General features: G+C 36.2%; 1 protein-coding gene across 2 annotated transcripts in view; it reads right to left on the bottom strand.

The window, feature by feature from the left end:
- Positions 1–21478, bottom strand: part of PLXDC2 (plexin domain containing 2) — a 445479-nt gene that overhangs the window by 81182 nt on the left and 342819 nt on the right. For both annotated transcript variants that reach the window (XM_042945054.1, XM_042945053.1), the window contains exons 8-9: positions 13267–13362; positions 12996–13077 (exon numbers count right to left, since the gene is read on the bottom strand). In XM_042945054.1, coding sequence (XP_042800988.1) covers positions 12996–13077; positions 13267–13362 — 178 coding nt within the window. The remainder of the gene's footprint in view (positions 1–12995; positions 13078–13266; positions 13363–21478) is intronic.

Here is a 21478-nt window from a genome sequence, read left to right as displayed (position 1 = left end):
ATTAATCACAGATTTTCAAGTTCTGCTCAAGAGTCCAGGGTTCAGTGTTGGAGAGGGCTGCACTGTCTGATGTCATGGGTGAGAAGGAGTTGGGAAGGCATGGCTGTGAAACCTCTACCAGATATAATTTTATCTGTTTTGTATTTGGAGTTTCATTTTTCAAAACTGTTTCTCCTGCTTGAGAAGAAAAAGGTTGAAAATAATTTTATTTAATCATTTGTATACCTCACCCCATTAATTAATCTAGGCTCGTTATCACTGTATTTTACAATGTAATTAAATCTTTCAGACAAGTACTGTGAGCTCATGTAAAATATGATAACATAACATTGACAGGAACTCCAGAGAAGCAATTTTTTTCTTTTTCTCTCTGTATGCCTCTAGAAGATGTAATTTAAGGCATTATAATATCAGATGATAGTGCCTGAGTGAGTCTTATAATGACCAGCAGAACACTGTTTCTTAAAAGGATTTGTTTAATGATTTTTGGATAATGCACTTTTACTCTTCAAAAAATATTATATTTGTGAGATAACTTTTCCAGGATCTGAGCTAAATTAGAATAGCTTTTATACACCTGTAGTGGTCCAAATTCATTAATTTATATTAATCAGTCAACCTTGAAAAGTGTCATTGTTCCATTTCATCTATTTATTTTGGTTAAAGAACATTATATTTCTCCATTCGTATATTCAGCTCATGGTAAATTCAGTATCATCCTCTAAAGTCTTAAGTGTGATTATTCCAAGTAAAAGTAAATTGATTTTGGTGGAAACACTTGAATACTTCTAGGGTTTGCCGCAATATTATACAAGATGGGTTTTCTTATTATTTTAAAAATACATGTGAAAAAAAGTACATGTGAGAGAATTTTGAAAGATGTATGTATATATATGTTATATAAAATACTATGTATATGTTAAGCAGAGGCTTTTAGAATATAGAACTTTGTTTTCTTTTAAAATTTTTTATTCTCTCCTCATTATAAATCTGTGAGCTCACCTGGAAAGGTCTGTTTCTAAGATTGCACTTGGTCCTTCTAGATTACCAACAACGTATTAGTAAATTCATTTCACTTTAGGGAATGATTCCAGTCATAAAACAGTGTGCTGCTTCCTTATTTCCTTGCCTTATTCTACATCAGATTTGCCAGGCATATAAAATATCAAATTACTAAATGCTAATTCTATTAGAGTTTTATGCAGCTCATGTGTACAAATGTTCTATGTCTTATTAAAGGCAGCAAAAAAAAGAAGGATTTTAAGAATTTGGGTGTGAAGCAATTTTCTGCTTCATAAAATACAGTTAGTGTCACCTTATGTTAACAGAAATATTCTTGGATACGTAGTTTTTTCTCCTTCAGATTTGCTTTTAATGAAAGTGACAGTATTTCAGAGCACACCCCTTTAAGCCCGATAAAAAATATTTATGGCAAAAGCTATGCAAACATACACAGAATGGATATCTAGACCTGAATCTTCATCTTCTTCTTCCAGATCACAGACCCATCAATTCAATGTCTTTAAAAAATTTTTTTTTATGTTTATTTATTTTTGAGACAGAGGGAGACACAGCACAAGTGGGGGAGGGGCAGAGAGAGAGGGAGACAGAATCCAAAACAGGTTCCAGGCTCTGAGCTGTCAGCACAGAGCCTGATGTGGGGCTCGAACCCACGAACTGTGAGACCATGACCTGAGCTGAGGTCGGATGCTTAACCGACTGAGCCACCCAGGCGCCCCAATTCAATGTCTTAAAAATCTTTTTTAGTATTCATTTTAAAACACTAGGATGTTAGTTTGACCTGGTCCTTTATTTCCTGCCCGTGTTTCCTTAGGTGATAATCATTAGAATTATCTCATTTATCTCAGTGTCGCTGTTACTTCAGTTATATGACCAGATAGTCAATACTTTCTTCCAAAGCAATGTATTAGGAATACATAGTTTACTTTTTTTTTCATTAAACGTATTTGTAGTATGTCCTCCATTTATCTGGCAAACCTCTCCTGTTAAAGGCCAGATAATAAATACCTCAGGCTTGCAGGCCATTTGGTCTCTGTCACAGGAATTCCTTTATGGAGAATAATTAATTATTTATGGAGAATAATTAATTATTTATGGAGAATAATTGAACTAATGTAGGAATTCCATCTCTGCCTCATGTCCTGACTATACAAATGCAGCCACAAGGACTCCTAGAGCTTGGTGTTAGGTAGGCTGACCATACGATTTATGGGACAACAGCTACGCTTTTGAGAGAGGGAGGGAGAAAGAAATGGTGCATGGGGTCAACAGGCGTAGCCCGTCTGTCCTGAGAAAAGTGGGTATGTCGTTATTTGGAAATGTACCTGATGGTCACACTTCACGGACCTCTCTTATTTACAAATTTTGTGTTCGACTACGATCAGCCTTTTCAGTCAAGACTTCTTGTAATTTCTCTCTGTCGTGTGGGTATCTTTGCTCATTTTGTTGTTTTAGACAATCTAAGTTTATGTTTGTATACTGAAATTTAAGTCTCTGAAATATTTTATGCCCATGCTTTTGAAATATGGCATCGAGGATTACTGCCTCTTTTCGTAGACTGAGTGCATGAGTCTGAGCACACCCCTTTATATTAACACTTTATATTTATACTCCATCTTTGATATAGGAGTATAAAACTTGGCACGGAAAAAAAGCGATACAGGACCGATTTTCCTATAAGAAATGAACACTTTATACACCATTTTTGCTGTATGCAGTTTTAAAGGATTACTCACAAATCTTTTGGTTTTTTTTTTCCACATTGGAACTCTGTGTGCTAATTTTATTACCTTCTCCTAATTCATGGTTTTTATTTACTTATTTTTTCTGAGGACTTTATCTTGCCAATCGTGCACTTTGCGCAAATATAACCTCAATACTTGTTAAAGGAACGTTTGTATGTATCTGTTGCAACAAACTATTCAAGTAAGTGTTGAAAGACTTTAGTGTAAATAAGCTATTAAGACCCTTTTGGTAGGCAAGGGAAGGGCTTCTTCCCCTGTCCTGGTGGCCATCTGCTTTGGATTACTTGACAAAGCTGCATGTGCTAACACTAGGCATAGAACCCTACAGAAGAAATTCCAGCCCTAGCATTTATTTATTTTTTCTTCATCCCTACAAGCTTCCGTCCTTCACAAGTTTTTCATTTTAAATCCTGGCTCCACCAAGTTATTAGTTTCGTGACCACCAAGTTATTAGTTTTGTGACCTTGGCTCAGCTCCTCAATGTTCCTAATTTCTCATTTACTTAATCTATGAAACAGGGAACCGAACACTTACCTCCGGATGTGATTGCAGGGGCTGGATGAGATAAAAGAATTAAAAGACTTTAGGGGAAATGAAGGCTTTCCTGTGATGCCTGACACAGGGTAAATACCAAATAAAAGGTAGCTATCGTAATTACGTTAAGCACCTCCAGATGTAAGGCATTCTCACCCTTAAAACAAACCCTGTGTCCTTTCTTTCAAAGCTCATGGGATTCAGCAGCAGCAGCGGCAGCAAATCTGGGTAAGGATAAAATAAACCCATGTGCTGATGAAGTGCAGGGGACGGAGAGGTGAATTCTGATCAGGGCACAGGTCAAAACAGAGGTCTTCTCTGGTGGTCGGAGACGCTATTTTAGGAAAGTAAAATCTGTACTTTAGGACAACCTATCATTAGAAATCGTTGCAGCCAAGGTCACGATTCATGGAGAGAATCATTCCTCCTTGACTATGAATTGTCATTGAAGGAAATATTCTAGAGCTGAGAGGAAAGAGAAAGTGACTCTAGGAAAGAGGAAAAAATGGGTCTCGCTAATCCAGAATTGGCAAATCTCTCTATGGTATCCCAGAGAAGGAAATTTTGAATGCTAATCTTGTTTAACCAATAAATCTTATTTTATCCTGAAATACTTTCTTCTTTGTTTTCCCTAATAATGGATAGCAGCTCAGTCAGACTGCCCTGAAATCATATGAAAAGATACATCTCTAGAACAGCATTACCTAGATGTTCTTAGAACTAAAGAACTAACAAGATTATTACACACACGACTGATTTACTGGATTTCGTGCACTTTTCCACCAATGATAGCATTCTTATCATAAAATTTCCTTCAAAACTCTGGGCAGGGTAAACTTGGATCTCTGACTCAGGACTTGATAGTAAATCAACTCTTTTAACATTTAGACAATTTCATAAAAATCTTAAGTAAAGGAGTATGTTTGTATCTAGAAATATGACATAGTTATATTTCAGCTTTTCTCGGGATTAGATTTTAGCAGAAAGCAAAAAATCAGAAACTATCGCCATGACATTTCAATCATTTTCTTACATAAGTCTTTAAAGAGCTAGCTTGAGTATGAACATTGTATTTTGAATGTCCTTGTATATTTTCACATTAGATTCCTAGCAAAACAAAACAATTAAACCATAAACTACTAATTAAAAGTTTTCTCTTTTACCATATCAGTCTTTTCAACATGAATGTTAATCTAAGGCTCCTTGATACTCAGCAGTCATGTCAATTCTTTTTAACAGAAGCTAACTGTGAACTTTGTGTTTTGCTTTAAAATTTTTATTTCCTCGTCCTTTATGCATCATATTTTTGTCATAATAATTCAACACCTACTGTTTTTAAAAAACAAAATTGAACAAAATCAATCTCATTCTTGGACAATTAATTTCTAATTATTTCCAGGGGAACTTGTTATTATATTAGTGCAAGCAAGCTAAGGGAATGGAATATATAATTTAGCACTAAAATGCTCCCTTTTTGGATACTCCATACATGTTTTTAGCTCGCATGTGTTGACGTTAATAGTTTTCCAAATTATGACCGTATAAAATGCAGTTGCCACAGTCAGTTAGCACATAAGCAAAACTTGAAAATCACTTGGATACTCTTGAAAAAGCAGCTATAAACAGATGTGATACTAAATAATTCTACAGATTTTATTTGTAGCTTGCCAAGTGGTGCTCAGATGGAAAGCAAACACAGCATTCACTGCCTGGAAAATCAAAGACAGCTAAAAAGAATGCCTTGAGATTTCAGGTGGGACTTGGGAATCAGGAGACACAGCACCTGTTGCTTTCGAGTCTGGAAAAAAGAAAGCTGGTTCCTACTCTGTATTCACAACCAGCTTCAAAGACTGGCAGATGGCCAGTGGCAAAAAGGAGACAGAGGCCAAAATGCAAACTAGATGATTGACAGATAGATGAAAAGATAGATAAAACTACAGTTCAAGACTTAAAAAAAAAAAAAAAATAGAATTACATGCAGTTTATATCCAAAAGGCTGACGAATCAACACCATTTCTCCAGAGGAAAGAAATGCAGTCTATGTATTCAGAATTGTTAATTTTCTGCTTGTGAAATGTTCTTTAACTTCAGAGTTTTCTGAGAGAGTATCCAAAATTTCCTAATCTACTTTAATATATACATTTCCTTTCTTTGTTTTAAAAATATATATTTGCTTGTTTACTGATTGATTCAGTGTAGATACTATGTATGCGTGATAAAAATTCAAATGCTACAAGAGAAAATATGATGAAATGGCAATATTTTCTCTTTCTACCAATTTCCAATTTATGGCAGTTTCCCCAAAGGTCAACTGTAACTAGTTTCTTATGGATTTTTTCAAAATTATTCTCTATATCAGAATTTTTGCTTTCATGTAATGGATAAAATAACACCATAGCTCGTTATACTGTTATAATTAATTCACACAAAAAGAATTAGCACACTTTTGTTAAATCTAGACTTGGAATGCTCAAAAAGAAAAAAAACAGGCTTTAATCTTGTATTCTTAAACACAACTTTGTTTATGTCGCATTTCAGAACAAGCTCATTAATTGAAACATGAAGATTCTTTATTTAGATTTGAAAGGATTATAAATTGCACTAAAATAAATTCAAAATTCAATTAATCTCTCATAAGCGCTGCACACCTAAAACAATTATCTTGGCTGTATGGAATTTCTAGAAACACCATAAGTTCTTTTAGAACAGTGAATCTCTACTTTGATAGCGTAATTTTAAAAAAATTCAGCAAAGATGATCCGATGATTTTAACAAGCTAACAATGTTCCAAAATCTGATTTATTTTATATTCTGTACTTCTCTAAAAACTTCTTTTCTTTTATCAACATCTCTTTCATTAACTCGGAATATATTTTTTAAAAAATTTAATAATGTTTATTTATTTTTGAGAGAGAGAGAGGGAGACACAAAATCTAAAGCAGGGTCTGAGCTGTCAGCATAGAGCTCGATGTGGGGTTCAAACTCACAACTGCGAGATCATGACCTGAGCTGAAGTCAGATGCTCAAATGACCAGGCACGCCCTGAATAGATGCCCTGTAAGCTAAATGAACAGATGATAATGAGTACATTCTACCTTCAAAAAATTAGCTGTGCCTATGTAAAAAGGATTTTTCATCCTTAATTAATTTAGATTGATAATACATTTTATATCATTAGTGAATTATTCGCGACTATTTCTGACTGGATACACTTCACAATTTTTGAAGCCTAGTACATGTGATACATTTTTCTACTTCTCGTTTTGTTACTGAAAAGACATCCAGTTCATTCAGTAGAAAATAACAGCCAGTGCCATCGTGTTTAAGGAAATGCAGTAGAAATAACAGGTCAAGATAAATATAGAGCAGTTATGCAAAACTATTTTTCCTCATCTTATACATCTTCTTAAGTAAATATGTGATACTACTATTCAGGAGACACATGCCTTTACCATTAGTGGGGATTTACCTATTCTATTCATTCTTTTGATGGATGGAGTCACGGAGAGTATTCATTCTCCAATTTTTACCAGTAGTCTTATGACTTCAATTGGAGCTAATAAAATGTGGAAAATTCTGGAAAAGTGAGACACCAAGAGACTAACTCCCCAGTATGCAACATGCTTGATTATAAATGTTGACACTTTAGGCCAGGCATCAGCTTAGTTCTTTCTAGAACTATTTGGTTGATACTGAAAAAAGCCAATGGATGAAACAGCCAAAGTGACCAATTAGAATTTTCATGAAAGTGGAAATTCCTGGCCTTGATCATCTTCACGATCAGTTCAACTGTATGTGTTGGATTGTTGTATTAGTCCAGGCATGGTGTGCTGTAGAAGACATTAACATGAGTAAGACTACATTTCTACCCTTGAAACAATTTACGTTCTCTTATTTCTCCTTTGTTGATTCCTCCTTTTTGTCTTCAACTCCGTGTGGCAAAAATTCTAATTATGCACAAGAATACATAATGAAAAATCATACTTATTCTCATGTCTGTGTCTGCTCACTAGAAACAAATATTATTATCAGTCTCTTATGTATTTTTTCCAAGGTATTCTTTGTCTATGCAAACAAACATGTAAAATAATTTTATATGATAAAATTAGCATATTTCATACCTCAGACCTCATTACACTATGCCAGAGGCTAGCTCCTGGAATCTCTTCTTTTTTCTTTTTTTAAAAAATTTTTTTTTTAACATTTATTTATTTTTGAGACAGAGAGAGACAGAGCATGAATGGGGGAGGGTCAGAGAGAGAGGGAGACACAGAATCCGAAGCAGGCTCCAGGCTCTGAGCTGTCAGCACAGAGCCTGACGCGGGGCTCGAACTCACGGACCGCGAGATCATGACCTGAGCCGAAGTCGGACACTCAACCGACTGAGCCACCCAGGTGCCCCTCTCTTCTTTTTTCTAAAAACACTTTCTCCACAGTTGATCTCATTCAGCCCCATGAATTTAAATACTATCTTTATGATAAAGATTCTCCAATCTGAACCTCAAGCCACAACTTCTTACTGAAATTTCTGTTTTCTATATTCCCATCTACTCAACATTTCTACTTGAAGTCCGATAGACAACTCAAATTGAACTTGTCCCCAGATAAGCTCTTTACTTCTCTCCACCTCTCTATTTCTTGTGTCATCTTACTTCTCTCAGGAAAAAAAAAAAAAAATGAATGTCAGCATCCACCAAATTACTCAAAGAAAAGTCTACAAAGCAGCCTTGATTCTTATCGTTCCTTCTTCCTTCACTTCTAATCCATTCATCTTTCCCAATCCCCATAATTATCATCCTTGTCTAAGCAGCTGTCATCCCTTCTATAGACTATTGCACACACTCTCTACTATTCTCTCCCTTTTCAATCTTTCTCCACACACACACACACACACACACACACACACACACACACACACACAAGCACATAAAAACATAACTATTCTCCTTGGAACAGCCAGAGTTTCATTTTTAATTTTTTAAAGTAAACTGGATGCCACACATGGGACTCAAACTCATGGCCCTGAGATCAAGAGTCGCAAGCTCTACCCACTGAGCCAGCCAGGAAACCCCAGAGTTTCATTTTTAACATATAATGAAACCACATCACTCCTCTGCTTAAGTTCTTCTAAAATCTAAAGGCTTCCCATCACCCTGAGAATGAATAAAACCCTTCCTGGCTTACAAAGCCTTCCATGTCTTGGTATTGTGCAACCTGCCTGACCTCATTTGATCCCATTCTCCCTTCATGCTCAACTCTCAACGCTCCCAACTCACTGCGCTTCTTCCTTTCCTCACCAGATTAAGCTTGAACCCATGGTAGGGCCACTGTGCTTGCCAGTCCCCTTGAAATGCTCTTTGCTTTCACCTTGCTATATGTAGTTGGTCCCAATCAGATCTAAATGTCACTTCTTCCAAGAAGCCTTTCTTGGTCATGCAGTCCACAGCAACCACTGGCTTTTTCAAGCTCAACAGATTACTCATCATCAACTGATTTTTTTGCTTATTCATTTGTTTGTTTTCCCGCGTAGTAAGCTGACCTCTACCCTTTATGAGGGCTTTGGCTTTAATACATGATTTCTGTTCAAACTACCTCAGTGTTTAGACTAGTGCGTGTTGTTTAGATTAGTGTAGAAGGTATTCAGTAAATTTAAAAAAAAAATTTTAATGTTTATTTATTTTTGAGAGAGAGACAAAGTGTGAGCAGGGGAGGAGCAGAGACAGAGGAAGACACAGAATCTGAAGCAGGCTCCAGGCTCTGAGCTGTCAGCACAGAGCCCGACGTGGGGCTCGAACTCAGCAACTGAGATCGTGACTTGAGCCGAAGCCAGACGCTCAACCGACTGAGCCACCCAGGTGCATGAATGAGTGCATGAATGAGTGAATGAATATTTTAAGAGCCAAAATATATTTTCAACTAAAAAATAGACTTTTGGATGATGAAGGCTAATGAAACTAAGGTCTCTTCAAAAAGGCGAGGTTTCTTAGCATGATACCAGCAAATAAACTCCTGTTATTAAGAGTTTTGCTGTATTTTCCCTTATAATGTTCTGTTTTATTTCTTTGGCCATAGAACTCATCACTAGCAACTCTATTTTCTGCACACCCATTTGTTTACATTCTTTCTCATCACACTAAAAATGTAAGCGCCGTGAGCAAAGTGATTTTCTCTTGTTTATCACTGAATTCACAATTTAGGACAGCAACCTGAACAAAGACACATTCAAAAATTTTTGTTGAATGAGTGAAAATAAAAGGTATTAGTTGAAAGTGGTTGATTCGTGTCCTCTCAATTTTTCAGTGAAGAAACAAAAGCATTCTTATCTAGAAGTAATGGGCCACCGATTCTGTGTAAATAGTTTCGATTATGGATCTCATTAAATGTTCTTATAACTCAAATTCCTTCAGACATGGGGTAAGCCATTACAAATATTTTGCCTTAGTTTTTGCTTCCTGAAAAATAGGAATTAGAGGAAATAAACAAACCAATTAAAATTATCTTATCTTTTTAGAGAAAGCCCAACTGGAGAGTTCAATAATCACCACCAACTGATTATCATTCAGGGGTAAATGAGCACAAATGAGAAAGTAAAAAGGATGGAAGAAAAAAATCTGAGAGGCACTTTTTGTGCTGCTTAGGATAAGGCTTCTCTTGTTTTATTGAACTTGTTAATAAAAGCTCCAAAGTCTGGGGAAAAGACTTCCGGGCAGCAAAAGCAAAGTTTTGAGGCTCACAGGTCTAAGGAGAAATTAATAAAATGCAGTGGGGAAATTAAATTGAACAAAAGTGCAATGAGCCATAGGTAAAGCAATTAATTAAGCAGGTTTTGATATGTATATAAGTGGGTTGCTGAAGAAGTAAAAATAAATCCGAGATTTTAAACCAGTGTTTGGTATTCAGCAGAACACCAAATGGTCACATGTAGAAAACTTGTAGTTTTTAAAGTAGTGTTCTTTGAGGACTTCCTTCCTTATTTATATGCATCGCCACCTTTCCTTTTTCCATTAATCTTTTAAAAAAACCTATGCTTTCAATAATATACAAAAGCCTTTTGCTTTTGCTTGATTCTCTTCCGCATTCTTTTTATGCCAATTTCAAAACCAGGCAATTTTCTTGCAGGCTCAATTATAAAAATATGTACTTTTCGGGAGTATGTCCACTACTTTTCAGGAAGCAATGAAGATTAACTTGGAGGTGTCACGACTGCAGGCTGGGAGTCACACAGATCTAGTGTCAATTCATGCTTAACCTTAAGTATGAATTAACCTCACTCATAACTCGTAAGAGCTATGAGACCCTGTACAAATAACCTAGCTCCTGTAAGCCTCAGTTTCCTCCATTGTAAAAAATGTAGTATGAGCTAAATACATTTGCTAATTCCTTGGCACAACGTCTGCCAGAGGAATACTTCAATAAAATGGAAGTATTAATATAAAGCAATTTGCAACTTGTGTGTGTGTTTTGATTGCCAAAATTGCTTGTTTATATATATATGTATGTATTTATATATATGTACTATAAATACAAATTTATAATATAAATATATGCACATAAATATTTGTATATTTTTACCAAAAATGTTTTTTTAAAAAATAATGAAATGATTGGTGGGAAATAGGTTTCTCAGCTAGTGTCCCGAATCTTCATTTACAAGTACATTATTACAGTTGAGAATTCGATTCAGAATCTGTCTGGGGCGGCTAACTCTCCTGGCTTTCCTCTGACTCTCCTGGCTTCAGCACTCAGATTCCTTCATCCTCGGAAACCCTTCCTTCTCAGACAAATCTAGTCATGAGTCCTTCGTTTGGAAGGTAATCATTCATTCATGCATCCATCCGTTTTTCTGTAGTACAAGGTACATTCTTATTCTGGAGATACGAAGGCCAATCGGCCTTAATAAAGCCACAGCCTAGAAAAGGAAACAAACCAGCAAGTGTCCATAAGACCTATGGTAGCTGCTGCTGATGGAGGTTTGCCCAGGACGTCTGAGAAATGCAGGTGAGGGGCACCTCACGCAAACTCATGGTTTCTGAAGACTTCTCAAAGGACGTGAGCACTGAACTGGAACTTGAATTAGGTTCACACCCTGCCAGGGTCTTCTACTCAATTCTTGTGGGAGTTTTCAGTATCACTTAACTATATATATTAAAGTGCCATCTTCTTAGATTCATTTTGGCTGTTATCTAAGCAGATTTTGAATAGCTTCTGATATGCAGGCAATGTTTATGGAATGTCAACAATATAGGAATATAAATGACCACAAACTGTCAGTTTGCAAGTAGTTCTTCCCAGGGTGTCTGGGTGGCTCAGTCGGTAACGCGTCTGACTTCGGCTCAGGTCGTGATCTTGCGGTTTGTGAGTTTGAGTCCCGCGTTGGACTCTGTGCTGACGGCTCAGAGCCTGGAGCCTGCTTCGGATTCTGTGTCTCTCCCTCTCTCTGCCCCTCCCATGCTCATGCTCTGTCTGTCTCTGTCTCTCAATCATAAATAAATGTTAAAAAAATTTTTTTAAAGCAGTTGTTCGCAACATGGAGATACAGGTAAGTTAAAATCGACTTTTAAGAGTAGTAATCTCCTGCTTGCTTTATCATTATGTGAAATTCATTGCGCAAAGGAAATTATTGGAACAGGCTATGCTGAAAACAATGCAGCGATTATAATAAATAATATTGTTCTATCCACAATACTGTACTGGTTGCCCCAAAGTTAGCAAGTTGAACATGCTTCCTAAAGCTTGTTATCAGGGAATTGACGTTCTATTCTTTATACTTCAATAACTTTTAAAGTATTCCTGAACATGCTGCGATCATTGCAGCAAGTGCTGCAGGAAGATGATAAGACATAGGAGGCTTTTACAACAGAAAGCTCAGATGCAAACAAGCACAGACGGGTAGCTTGAAGACTCGGTTCTTCACCTGCAGGAAGAAGCAGACTTTTCACAGACTCTGAAGGTGGAAGGGAACTTCCTTCTGAAAAGACTGTAAACTGCACGGGGGGGCAGTGATCACACCTATATCATTCGCTGCTGCTTTCCCAGCACTTGCGACATAATTGGTGCACCAGATGGTTGAGTAAATAACAAAACACATTCAAAAGTCTTCACCCTGCATTTCCGACAAATGATCATTCATTCTCTGAAAAACTCGAGGGACTAAAAACTCCTCTGCCATTCATGAAAATCAAACCACGCACTCTGTTCATGTGGAGGTCAGTTAGTGTCACTTTATTCCCTAACTTTAGACCACATCTCTAATCTTGGCTAGTAACCTTTGAGATATTTCCTGGAATTTACTAAGAATGTGCATGTGGTCACGCATAAACTGCCCTTGTTATAGTAATGATAGGTCATACCACGCTTTCTGAAGAATATGGACCAATGGCATCGATTTATAGACTCCTCAGTCATAATCACCCTCTAGTTTAAACCCCATAGAAACTACAAATATATATCAGGTAATGATGTTATTGACTATAAAGGTTCTTGGTAATTTTGAGTGATCAAAGGAAAATTTTAAAACTCACTAAAATTCTGAGCAGTTTTTGCATTTTGGTCACTTCTGCATTTTTTTTTTTTACACGTTTACATGTGTTCATATATACCTAATCAATATACCTGACACATCTAAAATTCAATGGAAGAGTTGGAAGCAACAAGTCTGTGAAATTTTTACATTTTCTGCATTACTCTTTTCTTTACCTTTGAAGTTTACTACACCAACTGCAGTTGAAGCCAATCTGAGAGGATACACAGGGGCCACAACCATTAAACTGGAGACATGCTAGGAAACAGGAAGAATAGGTTTATCAAGACTAATTGGCAGCATGGAGAGAAATTAAAAAAAAAAGAATGCTCAACCAAAATTAAAATCCCCCACCCATCCCTATATACACACAGGATCAAGATACCTATGCATAAACAGATCAGATCATGAAACTTTCCACCTAGTTCTGTTCACATGGTAACTTACTAGGTAATGGGGTCATCTCCACAGCTGAAATATTGGTAATTTTTGACATTTGTAGCTCTACTCGGTGGTATTCATAAATTGTTCTTCTCCGGACATCTGTAAAAACACAAATAGAAAAAAAAAGCCTTTCAAGATTTCTTTGCCTATAAAGCAACATTTAATAATGAATATAAAATGATATGCTTTTCACCCAATGTGGTTTTAAAATGAAGATTTAAAATAATCCCTGTGAAGAGAGTGGTTATTAAAAACAACCTGAAAATCATGTGCTGATATACCCAGAAGTCTTTTTTTTTTAATTTTAATTTAATTTAATTTTATCTTAGAGAGAGAGAGAATGTAAGCAGGGAGAGGGACAGAAAGAGAGAATCCCTTTTTTTAAATTTTTAAAATGTTTTCTTTATTTTTGAGAGAGAGAGAGAGAGAGAGATGAGTGGGGGAAGGGGAGAGAGAGAGGGGAAGATGCAGAATCCAAAACAGCTCCAGGCTCTGAGCTGTCAGCACAGAGCCCAACGTGGGGCTTGAACCCATAAACCATGAGATCACAACCTGAGGCGAAGTCAGAGTCTCAACCGACTGAGTCACCCAGGCGCCCCAGATAGAGAGAGAATCTTTTTTTTTCAACGTTTTTTTTTTTTTTTTTTTTTTTTTTTATTTATTTTTGGGACAGAGAGAGACAGAGCATGAACGGGGGAGGGGCAGAGAGAGAGGGAGACACAGAATCGGAAACAGGCTCCAGGCTCCGAGCCATCAGCCCAGAGCCTGACGCGGGGCTCGAACTCACGGACCGTGAGATCGTGACCTGGCTGAAGTCGGACGCTTAACCGACTGCGCCACCCAGGCGCCCCTAGAGAGAGAATCTTAACTCAGGCTCCACGCTCAGGGTGGAGGCTGATGCAGGGCTCTATGCCATGACCCAGGGATCATGACCTGAACTGAAATCAGATTTGGATGCTCAACCAACTGAGCCACCCAGGTGGCCCTCAGCCCTCCAGAAGTCTTTTTTTTTAACCTGTGGAGTTGAAATGTTGATTCTGGTCTCAGATATCTCACTTTGCTAGTGGGCTCCAACCCATTGTTACCCAGAATATACTGAAGAAGTTTTCTTGATGGATTTATATATTTTGAAAGACTTTGACATAAAATCATATGACTTCACTCATATGAGGACTTTAAGAAACAAAACAGATGAACATAAGGGAAGGGAAACAAAAATAATATAAAAACAGGGAGGAGGACAAAACAGAAGAGACTCATAAATATGGAAAACAAACTGAGGGTTGCTGGAGGGGTTGCGGGAGGGGGGGAGGGGGGAGGGGCTAAGTGGGTAAGGGGCACTAAGGAATCTACTCCTGAAATCATTGTTGCACTATATGCTAACTAACTTGGATGTAAATTAAAAAAAAAAATTAAAAAAAAATTAAAAAAAAAATAATAAATAAATAAACATTAAAAAAAAGAAATTATTATGCTAAGTGAAATAAGTCAGTCAGAGGTAGTCCAATACCATATGATTTCACTCATGTGTTGTATTTACGAAACAAATGACTCATCATAGGGAGAGAAACGAGGAAAAGCAACAGATTCTTAACTAAATTAGAGAAAAAATTGATGGCTAGCACAGTGGAGTGGGCAGGAGGATGGTTTAAATCGATGATGGGGATTAAGAAATGCAATGTGATGAGCACCAGATGTTGTATACAAGTAATGAATTACTATATTATACACCCACAACTAATATTTTGCTGTATATTAACTAAATGGAATTTAAGTAAAACTTAAAAAAATTTAAAAAAGGTAAGATGATACCATTTCTTTAAAACTCAAGCTAAAATAAGTCTTTTAGGAATGGGTAACAATTACAATTTTTTCACAGCCTAAAAAAAAAAAAAAAAAAAAGAAAAAAAATTCACAGCCAGAATAGGAGTCTGATTGCTTTAAAGGTTTAGATGGGTTTCTTTTAATAAAAGTAAAACAGAACTTAGGTCACTTTAAAAAAAATTAGTACTGATATTTATTAAATATGCAGCATTGTATCTGAGAAAGGTTAACAACTGGTACTTAGATTGTATGAAGGAGCTTATAATTATTCATCAGCAAATCCAACAGTCTCCCTGAGGAGTAGGCTAGATGGGAGACTTTGACATGAACTTTAATAATTAAATATCAGATAAATACGGCAAACATATTTTATTACAATTAAGACTGTTGACGAAATATATTTTAAAGTATATTAAAAAAAGACCTGAGTCTTATGCTCATGAGCTTGCCTGAGTTTGGTAAATTGTAATGGGTGAAGCAATGTTACCAGCATTTTATTTAGCTCTTGAAATGCTTGTGATGAAAGGAATGCATTTCCTGAATGCTATCTTATCGATCAGGAATTATTTGGGAAGCTATCAGTTTATTTAAAAAATATCAGAGTATCTAATCTTGGGAAGTCATATGTCATAGTGGTTGATAGAACACGCTCTTGAACAATTTCACGTGGGTCAAATCCCAGTGTTGCTGCTTGTATCTGCGTGACCCTGGGCTCCTTTGTTAGCCTCTCCCGCCTCAGTTTCCTCATCTCTAAAATAGAGATAATAGTACCTAGATCACTGAGTTGTTGTGAGAACTAAAATGAGACAGTAAATGAAAATTGGTTAGAACACTCTCTTTCACACCGCAAGTGCTCAATAAATGTTTAATACGGCAACCAGCGTCACACTGGTTACATGCTGCATATCATGGTCTATTTCTACAGATCTAAACTCACTGAAATCACACTAAGGTTCTGAAATCAGGCTTCTAGGAATTTATCTCCCACCTTAGCTTAGAGAAAGTTAAATTTTGATTAACATCAATGGATCCGACAGGATGCGGAGCAGGAAGATGGTGTACGGGAGATTTAGTACAAGTGTTTAGCAACTGTAGATATACCTACACATCCAGGGGCAAAGTCAAACATCTACTGAAAACCTACACGTGCCTCTACTTTTATCCACTCCTGTCTTTCCACTCATTTCTGATTATTCCCCGTGAAATACTACTCCAGAAGAGTAAGGGAGGTAGCCCCAAAAGAAATGTTTTGGGGCTCACAGAGGTTCTAGAGCCATTTGCTGAATATATGTTCAGGTTTATCAGACTGGAAAACACTGCTTAAGAACCATAATCCAATTAATTTCTTTTTGGTATAAACGAAAATGCATATATGATTTTCAAAGTGTAAACTTTATCAAACATCAGAGAAAAATGCTAATTTAATGGTATTTAGTAAGGTTTCTCAAGGGCAGGGCACTCTTTTCTTAAGTTGTAAGGCACAGAAGAAGACTCCCCAGCTTCTGCTTTATCTAAATAATACATCTTCCTATATACTGGTTTCCCTTGTTTTTTGCTAAATAATTTAGTTCTTGGAAATAAAGACATAACATGACTTTGCCATGAGATTACTGGTTGGGGTTTTAGAGTCTCCTTCATACTAAAGTTCACTCAGTATCTATCATATTAGTAGCTGCTTATTAAAATACTAGTTTTCTGTTCATTTCATATTATCCTTTGAAAACCTCAAACTACTGACATAATGACCGTGAATCCTCTGGAACTTAATTATTGATTACGCATATGGGGTTAAGGGAAAGTGACCTTTTTTGCTATGCTAATTCTATCACCCACTCGGACCCTTCCTACTACGGGGAGGAAATGAGTTTAACAAAATGAAATTAATGAGAATGAGTTTTGTTTGATGACCTGCCAATTAATGACAGCTTCCAAATGGTCATTTTTGTTGAATTTCAGAGATACCCCTGTCAAAAACAAGTAATTAGGAATGTATTTACTGGTAGCGCCTGCCAATACTAGAAGCTTTCATTTGATTCCAGAAATGTATTTAGCTCATGTGTCTTCTTTAGAAAGTCAGCCAAAACAATGCTGTCCCAAAAATTCAGTCTTAGTAGTGTTGATACAGCTTTAGCTGTTTTCTTGCCACTTTACAAAACTAAGTTTGACTAGAATACTCATTAAGGGCTTTTAAAAATTAAAAACAAAAACAAAAACAAAACACCTAAATCTCTGTGCAGACTAACACACAGAGGATAAAGTTTAGTAACCAAAATCTTGAGGTGATATGATTCAAAGTGTGACTAGTGAATTGCATGTTTTTAGAAAATCTGAGCAAATTAACAGGAGGGATCATATGGGAACACGAGGAATCCTCTCCAATCAATATTCACTCTGGCTGAAATAAAAACAGTTTAATGAGTTCTTTGTGGCATGATTAGCCATGATCTAGTTTGTCTTTAAAGGTAGCATTCACATAGAGAATGTGTAAGTAATTTTGTAAATTGGCTGATTCTTTCATTTATATGAATATCTTAATATTGTCTGAACTGTCAAATAAATAATTTGCTAACGTTGCCTTACTTACAGATTACTGACGCCTAATGACTGGTCCCAAATGGTTATTTCTTTTCCACTTCCAGTTGAGTCTGCCACCCAGCACCATTCACTGAATACTCTTTAATGTAAACAGCATGTATTGCACAACTACAAGTTCATTCCCAGCATGAAGACTTGGGGGGAAAAAAAGAGACTCTTGAGAAAAAAAGGGCACCATTAGAGCCGCGATAAGCCTCCCACACAATATGTAAGTCACTAACAGAAAGAGCTGGTTGGCGTTGTTAAATACAGCTCCTACAAAGAGAAGATGTTTTTGCTTCAAACATGTTTTATGCCCTCTGTAATTCTATTCTATTAAATAATAATGTAATAGGTTGGATAAGGCAACATAAAATTTAGAGGATCACGGAGTACTAATCTAAACCTCTTAGATTTTCTTCTCATCATTCCCTTGCGGTTCGTGAAGTTTCTGGACACTGCTACAACCTACATGGTCAGATTTCATAAGTTACCTGAGCATGCATAAAAAAGATCAGAAACTTCATCTAAAACCAAACTTTACTTTTCTCCTCATTCCACGAATATTTACTAATGGCTGAAACAAGATGTCCTGACTTCCTTTAGTAATCCCTTTGCCCAACAAGAGCACCAGAACCAGCACTGGATAGTAAATGGTCAAGGCAGAGTATCTTAGTGAGCTTGTGCGACATGTAGACAACAGCCCTAACACTATGGCTCCCATTGGCCTAAGGACTGTTCTTCTGGATGTGGTGTTTCTCCCAGGAAAACACATTTCTTTATTCCTGAGACTTAGGGGAGACTTTGCGATGTACATTGGCAATGTCATTATATCTCTACTGTTTTTCTGGGAGAAAAGAAGATTGTGACTTTATTAAATAAAGTTGGGTGAAATGTAGTAAGATACGTTTTAAAATCAAGTGTTTGAAAAGCTTTTAGTGCTAAATTATGCAGATGTTTGGTACTTAAGGAAGAAAAACCCCTCCATTTCCAAGAAACTAAACTTCCTATAAAAAAATTCAACTGGAAAAATTAACATGTGGGCATGTTTATAAAGGTATCCAACCAGTATTTGTTAAAAATAGGAATATTCTCTGTGTAATAGGGAAGTGTAGGTTAAAATAGAAATATTCGTGAAGTAATAGGGAAAAATAAAAAATAAGGCAAAGTCTAAATTTGAAGGCAAACGTGAGAGAAAAGTGGAAAATTGAATCTCTGAGGTCATAATTTAAAATAAATAAGGCAGACAGAACTTGATAGAAAACTCAATTTAGGTTATTTTTGAGAACTATTTTGGCTCCTTTCCTAGGCCTTCCATAGTAAGGTGACCATTGCAAAGATGAGCTTTTGATTCACTATATTGAATAAATAAAAGTACATTAAGATGGGTTTCTCTTCCTTAGACCAATAAATCCTGGCTTCATAGGTACTCAATAGATATTTATTGAATAAATAAATTTTTAAGTATGTTGAATTTTTAATAATGTATTGAAGTCCTTTCTGTGACTTTTAGTATTTTATATTAGAAATAAATTATTAAATAAATTGAGAGACTATCTCTATAATGGTAAAATTTTACCTTGCCTGATATTGGTACAGGATAAAAAGTCAATGAATAAATGGATGAATAGATCAAAAAACAAGAATTTAGCTACAAATACCTCTGAAATATGTTATAATTAACCAATCAGTGATTTCTAATATCCAGAAAACTCCTAAATATTTGCTTCTTTTTAAAAATCCAATCTAAAAATCAATCTTTTTAAAAAAGAAGCAAATATTTAGGAGTTTAGGAGTTTAAATATCTAGGATTAGAATCAAACAAGGGGTGTTTGAAATGTATGTAAAAGCATAGAGTATCACTTTGCATGATGCTTTCTATCGTGGAAGAGTTTTATGAGAGAATATTTATGGGGAAATGTCATGATTTCTGTTACTTTTTCCTTTTGTTGAGCCATGAGTGGGCAAATGCATACTTGGGAACCAAAGCACCTTATTAAGCTATGCTGTAAGGAGAAGCAATTTTTTATCTTCTGAAAAATGAATAATTTGAAGGGCTTTCCATTTTGAGAAGAAGGAAGGTAGGATTTACTAAAGGATTTGTGATCAATCTGTCCTTAAATGAATGAAAAGATCCTGATAACTTTGAAAATAACAAGTAAGGCTGGTGGCCCCTGGGTGGCTCAGTTGGTTGAGCACCTGACTCTTGATTTCAGCTCAGGTTATGATCCCAGGGACGTGGGATCGAGCCCAGTGTCAGGCTCTGTGCTGATCAGTGTGGACACTGCTTGAGATTCTCTTTCTCTCCCTCTGCCCCACTTCCCTGCTAGCAGCCCTCTCTCTCTCTGAAAACAAAACAAAACAAAACAAAAAAACAAGTGAGGCTCAGTTCTTCTAAAAGAGCTTTAATAGAGTATGAAAGAAAAATATCTTAAGTGTTTTCAAGATTATTCATTTCCTCAAAAGTCTGTCAACATGTTTTGTTTTTTTTTTTTAATTAGAGTTGCTAAGTAATTATAATGGAGCTGTCCTACAAGCAAACCAAAATTACCAATAGTTTTATTTAGGGAAAACCAGTTATAATGGAATGCTTATATTTGAAAATGTATTATTTAATCATATCTAAAATGCCAAGGCTTTTCTGAAAGGCAAAGAGGAAATAAAGAAAGGATGTTCTGTAAATATTATACCTGAAATTTAGTATTCCATTTAAATAGATGATATAATCTACTGTTACTCTGTCCAAGATGGTAACCACTAGTCCCATGTATCTCTTTAACTTAGAGTTAATTAATGAAATCAATTAAAAATTCAAATCCCCAGTGTCACTAGCCACATTTCAAGTGCTTAGTAGCCACATGCAGCTAGTGAGACTAATACTCAACAGTTCTGATTTAGGATGTCTTATCAGTGTAGAAAGTTCTACTAGACAGTACTGGTCTATGGTATTATGTTTTTGAGAATTAAAGCTTAAGACATTTTGAAGAGTAAAAAAAAAAAAATCTCTCTTTTTGTTAGGGGTTGTTTTTTTTTCAGTCTGTAAACATAATTTTGGTCAAGTTTCTTGAAAATTTGCTGCCTGGTCTGTGAAGCTTATAAAGAGACCATATATGATGAACTATATACAATGTTCCTCAAAGAGTTCTTTGACCCTCTAAGTATCTTTAAAATATATTTGTTCTCCAAATGAGTTGAGTTTTATCTTTGAAAACGGTGATGTTTCTTATTGAGCTGTGAATAATAATTAATCAACAAGGCCACGGCACATTGTAGCACCAATGACGTTAATAGATTTAAAACAGCAGATGCGGATGAGAAATAGATTGATGTTAAGAAAGAAGCAGATCATGTACTGCTGGTGGGTGAGAAGAACAGAGTGGTATGTTCTGAAGGATTCAGAAATAGCTGTTATCATAACTTGTAGAAGAACCATTTGAAGGAAGGTCAGCAGCTTTCCAGGTTGCTTTCTTGGACAAGAATTCTGCGCGTGTGTAAAACTAACTTTCACATGACGAAAATGGCATAGCTTTACGTTTCCCAATAAAAGAACCGCAAAGGCGAGAGTGGATTTTCTGGGTTTTCTTGCTGGAAATGTTATGCTCTTTAAGCTCAGAAGGCGGAGAAAAGGTGAGGCGTGAGGGAGAAGGTCAGCACCCTAGAGATTCAGATGGAAATTCAGACTGTTAAATTGGAGGAGAGGGAAACAAACAAGGAGGAACGGTACTAGTGAGAATTATACATTTATCCAGGAAGACCTTTGCACACTGTGTAAAGGATTTGGAGGCACATAAGCTGAGGCTGAGAAAGGATTACTTAA

The sequence above is a fragment of the Panthera leo genome, chromosome B4 (genome assembly GCF_018350215.1).
Source record: "Panthera leo isolate Ple1 chromosome B4, P.leo_Ple1_pat1.1, whole genome shotgun sequence".
In the NCBI taxonomy this organism is placed as follows: domain Eukaryota; kingdom Metazoa; phylum Chordata; class Mammalia; order Carnivora; family Felidae; genus Panthera; species Panthera leo.
Note: the sequence above shows the minus strand (reverse complement) of the source record. Positions and strands in the feature narration are given on the sequence as shown.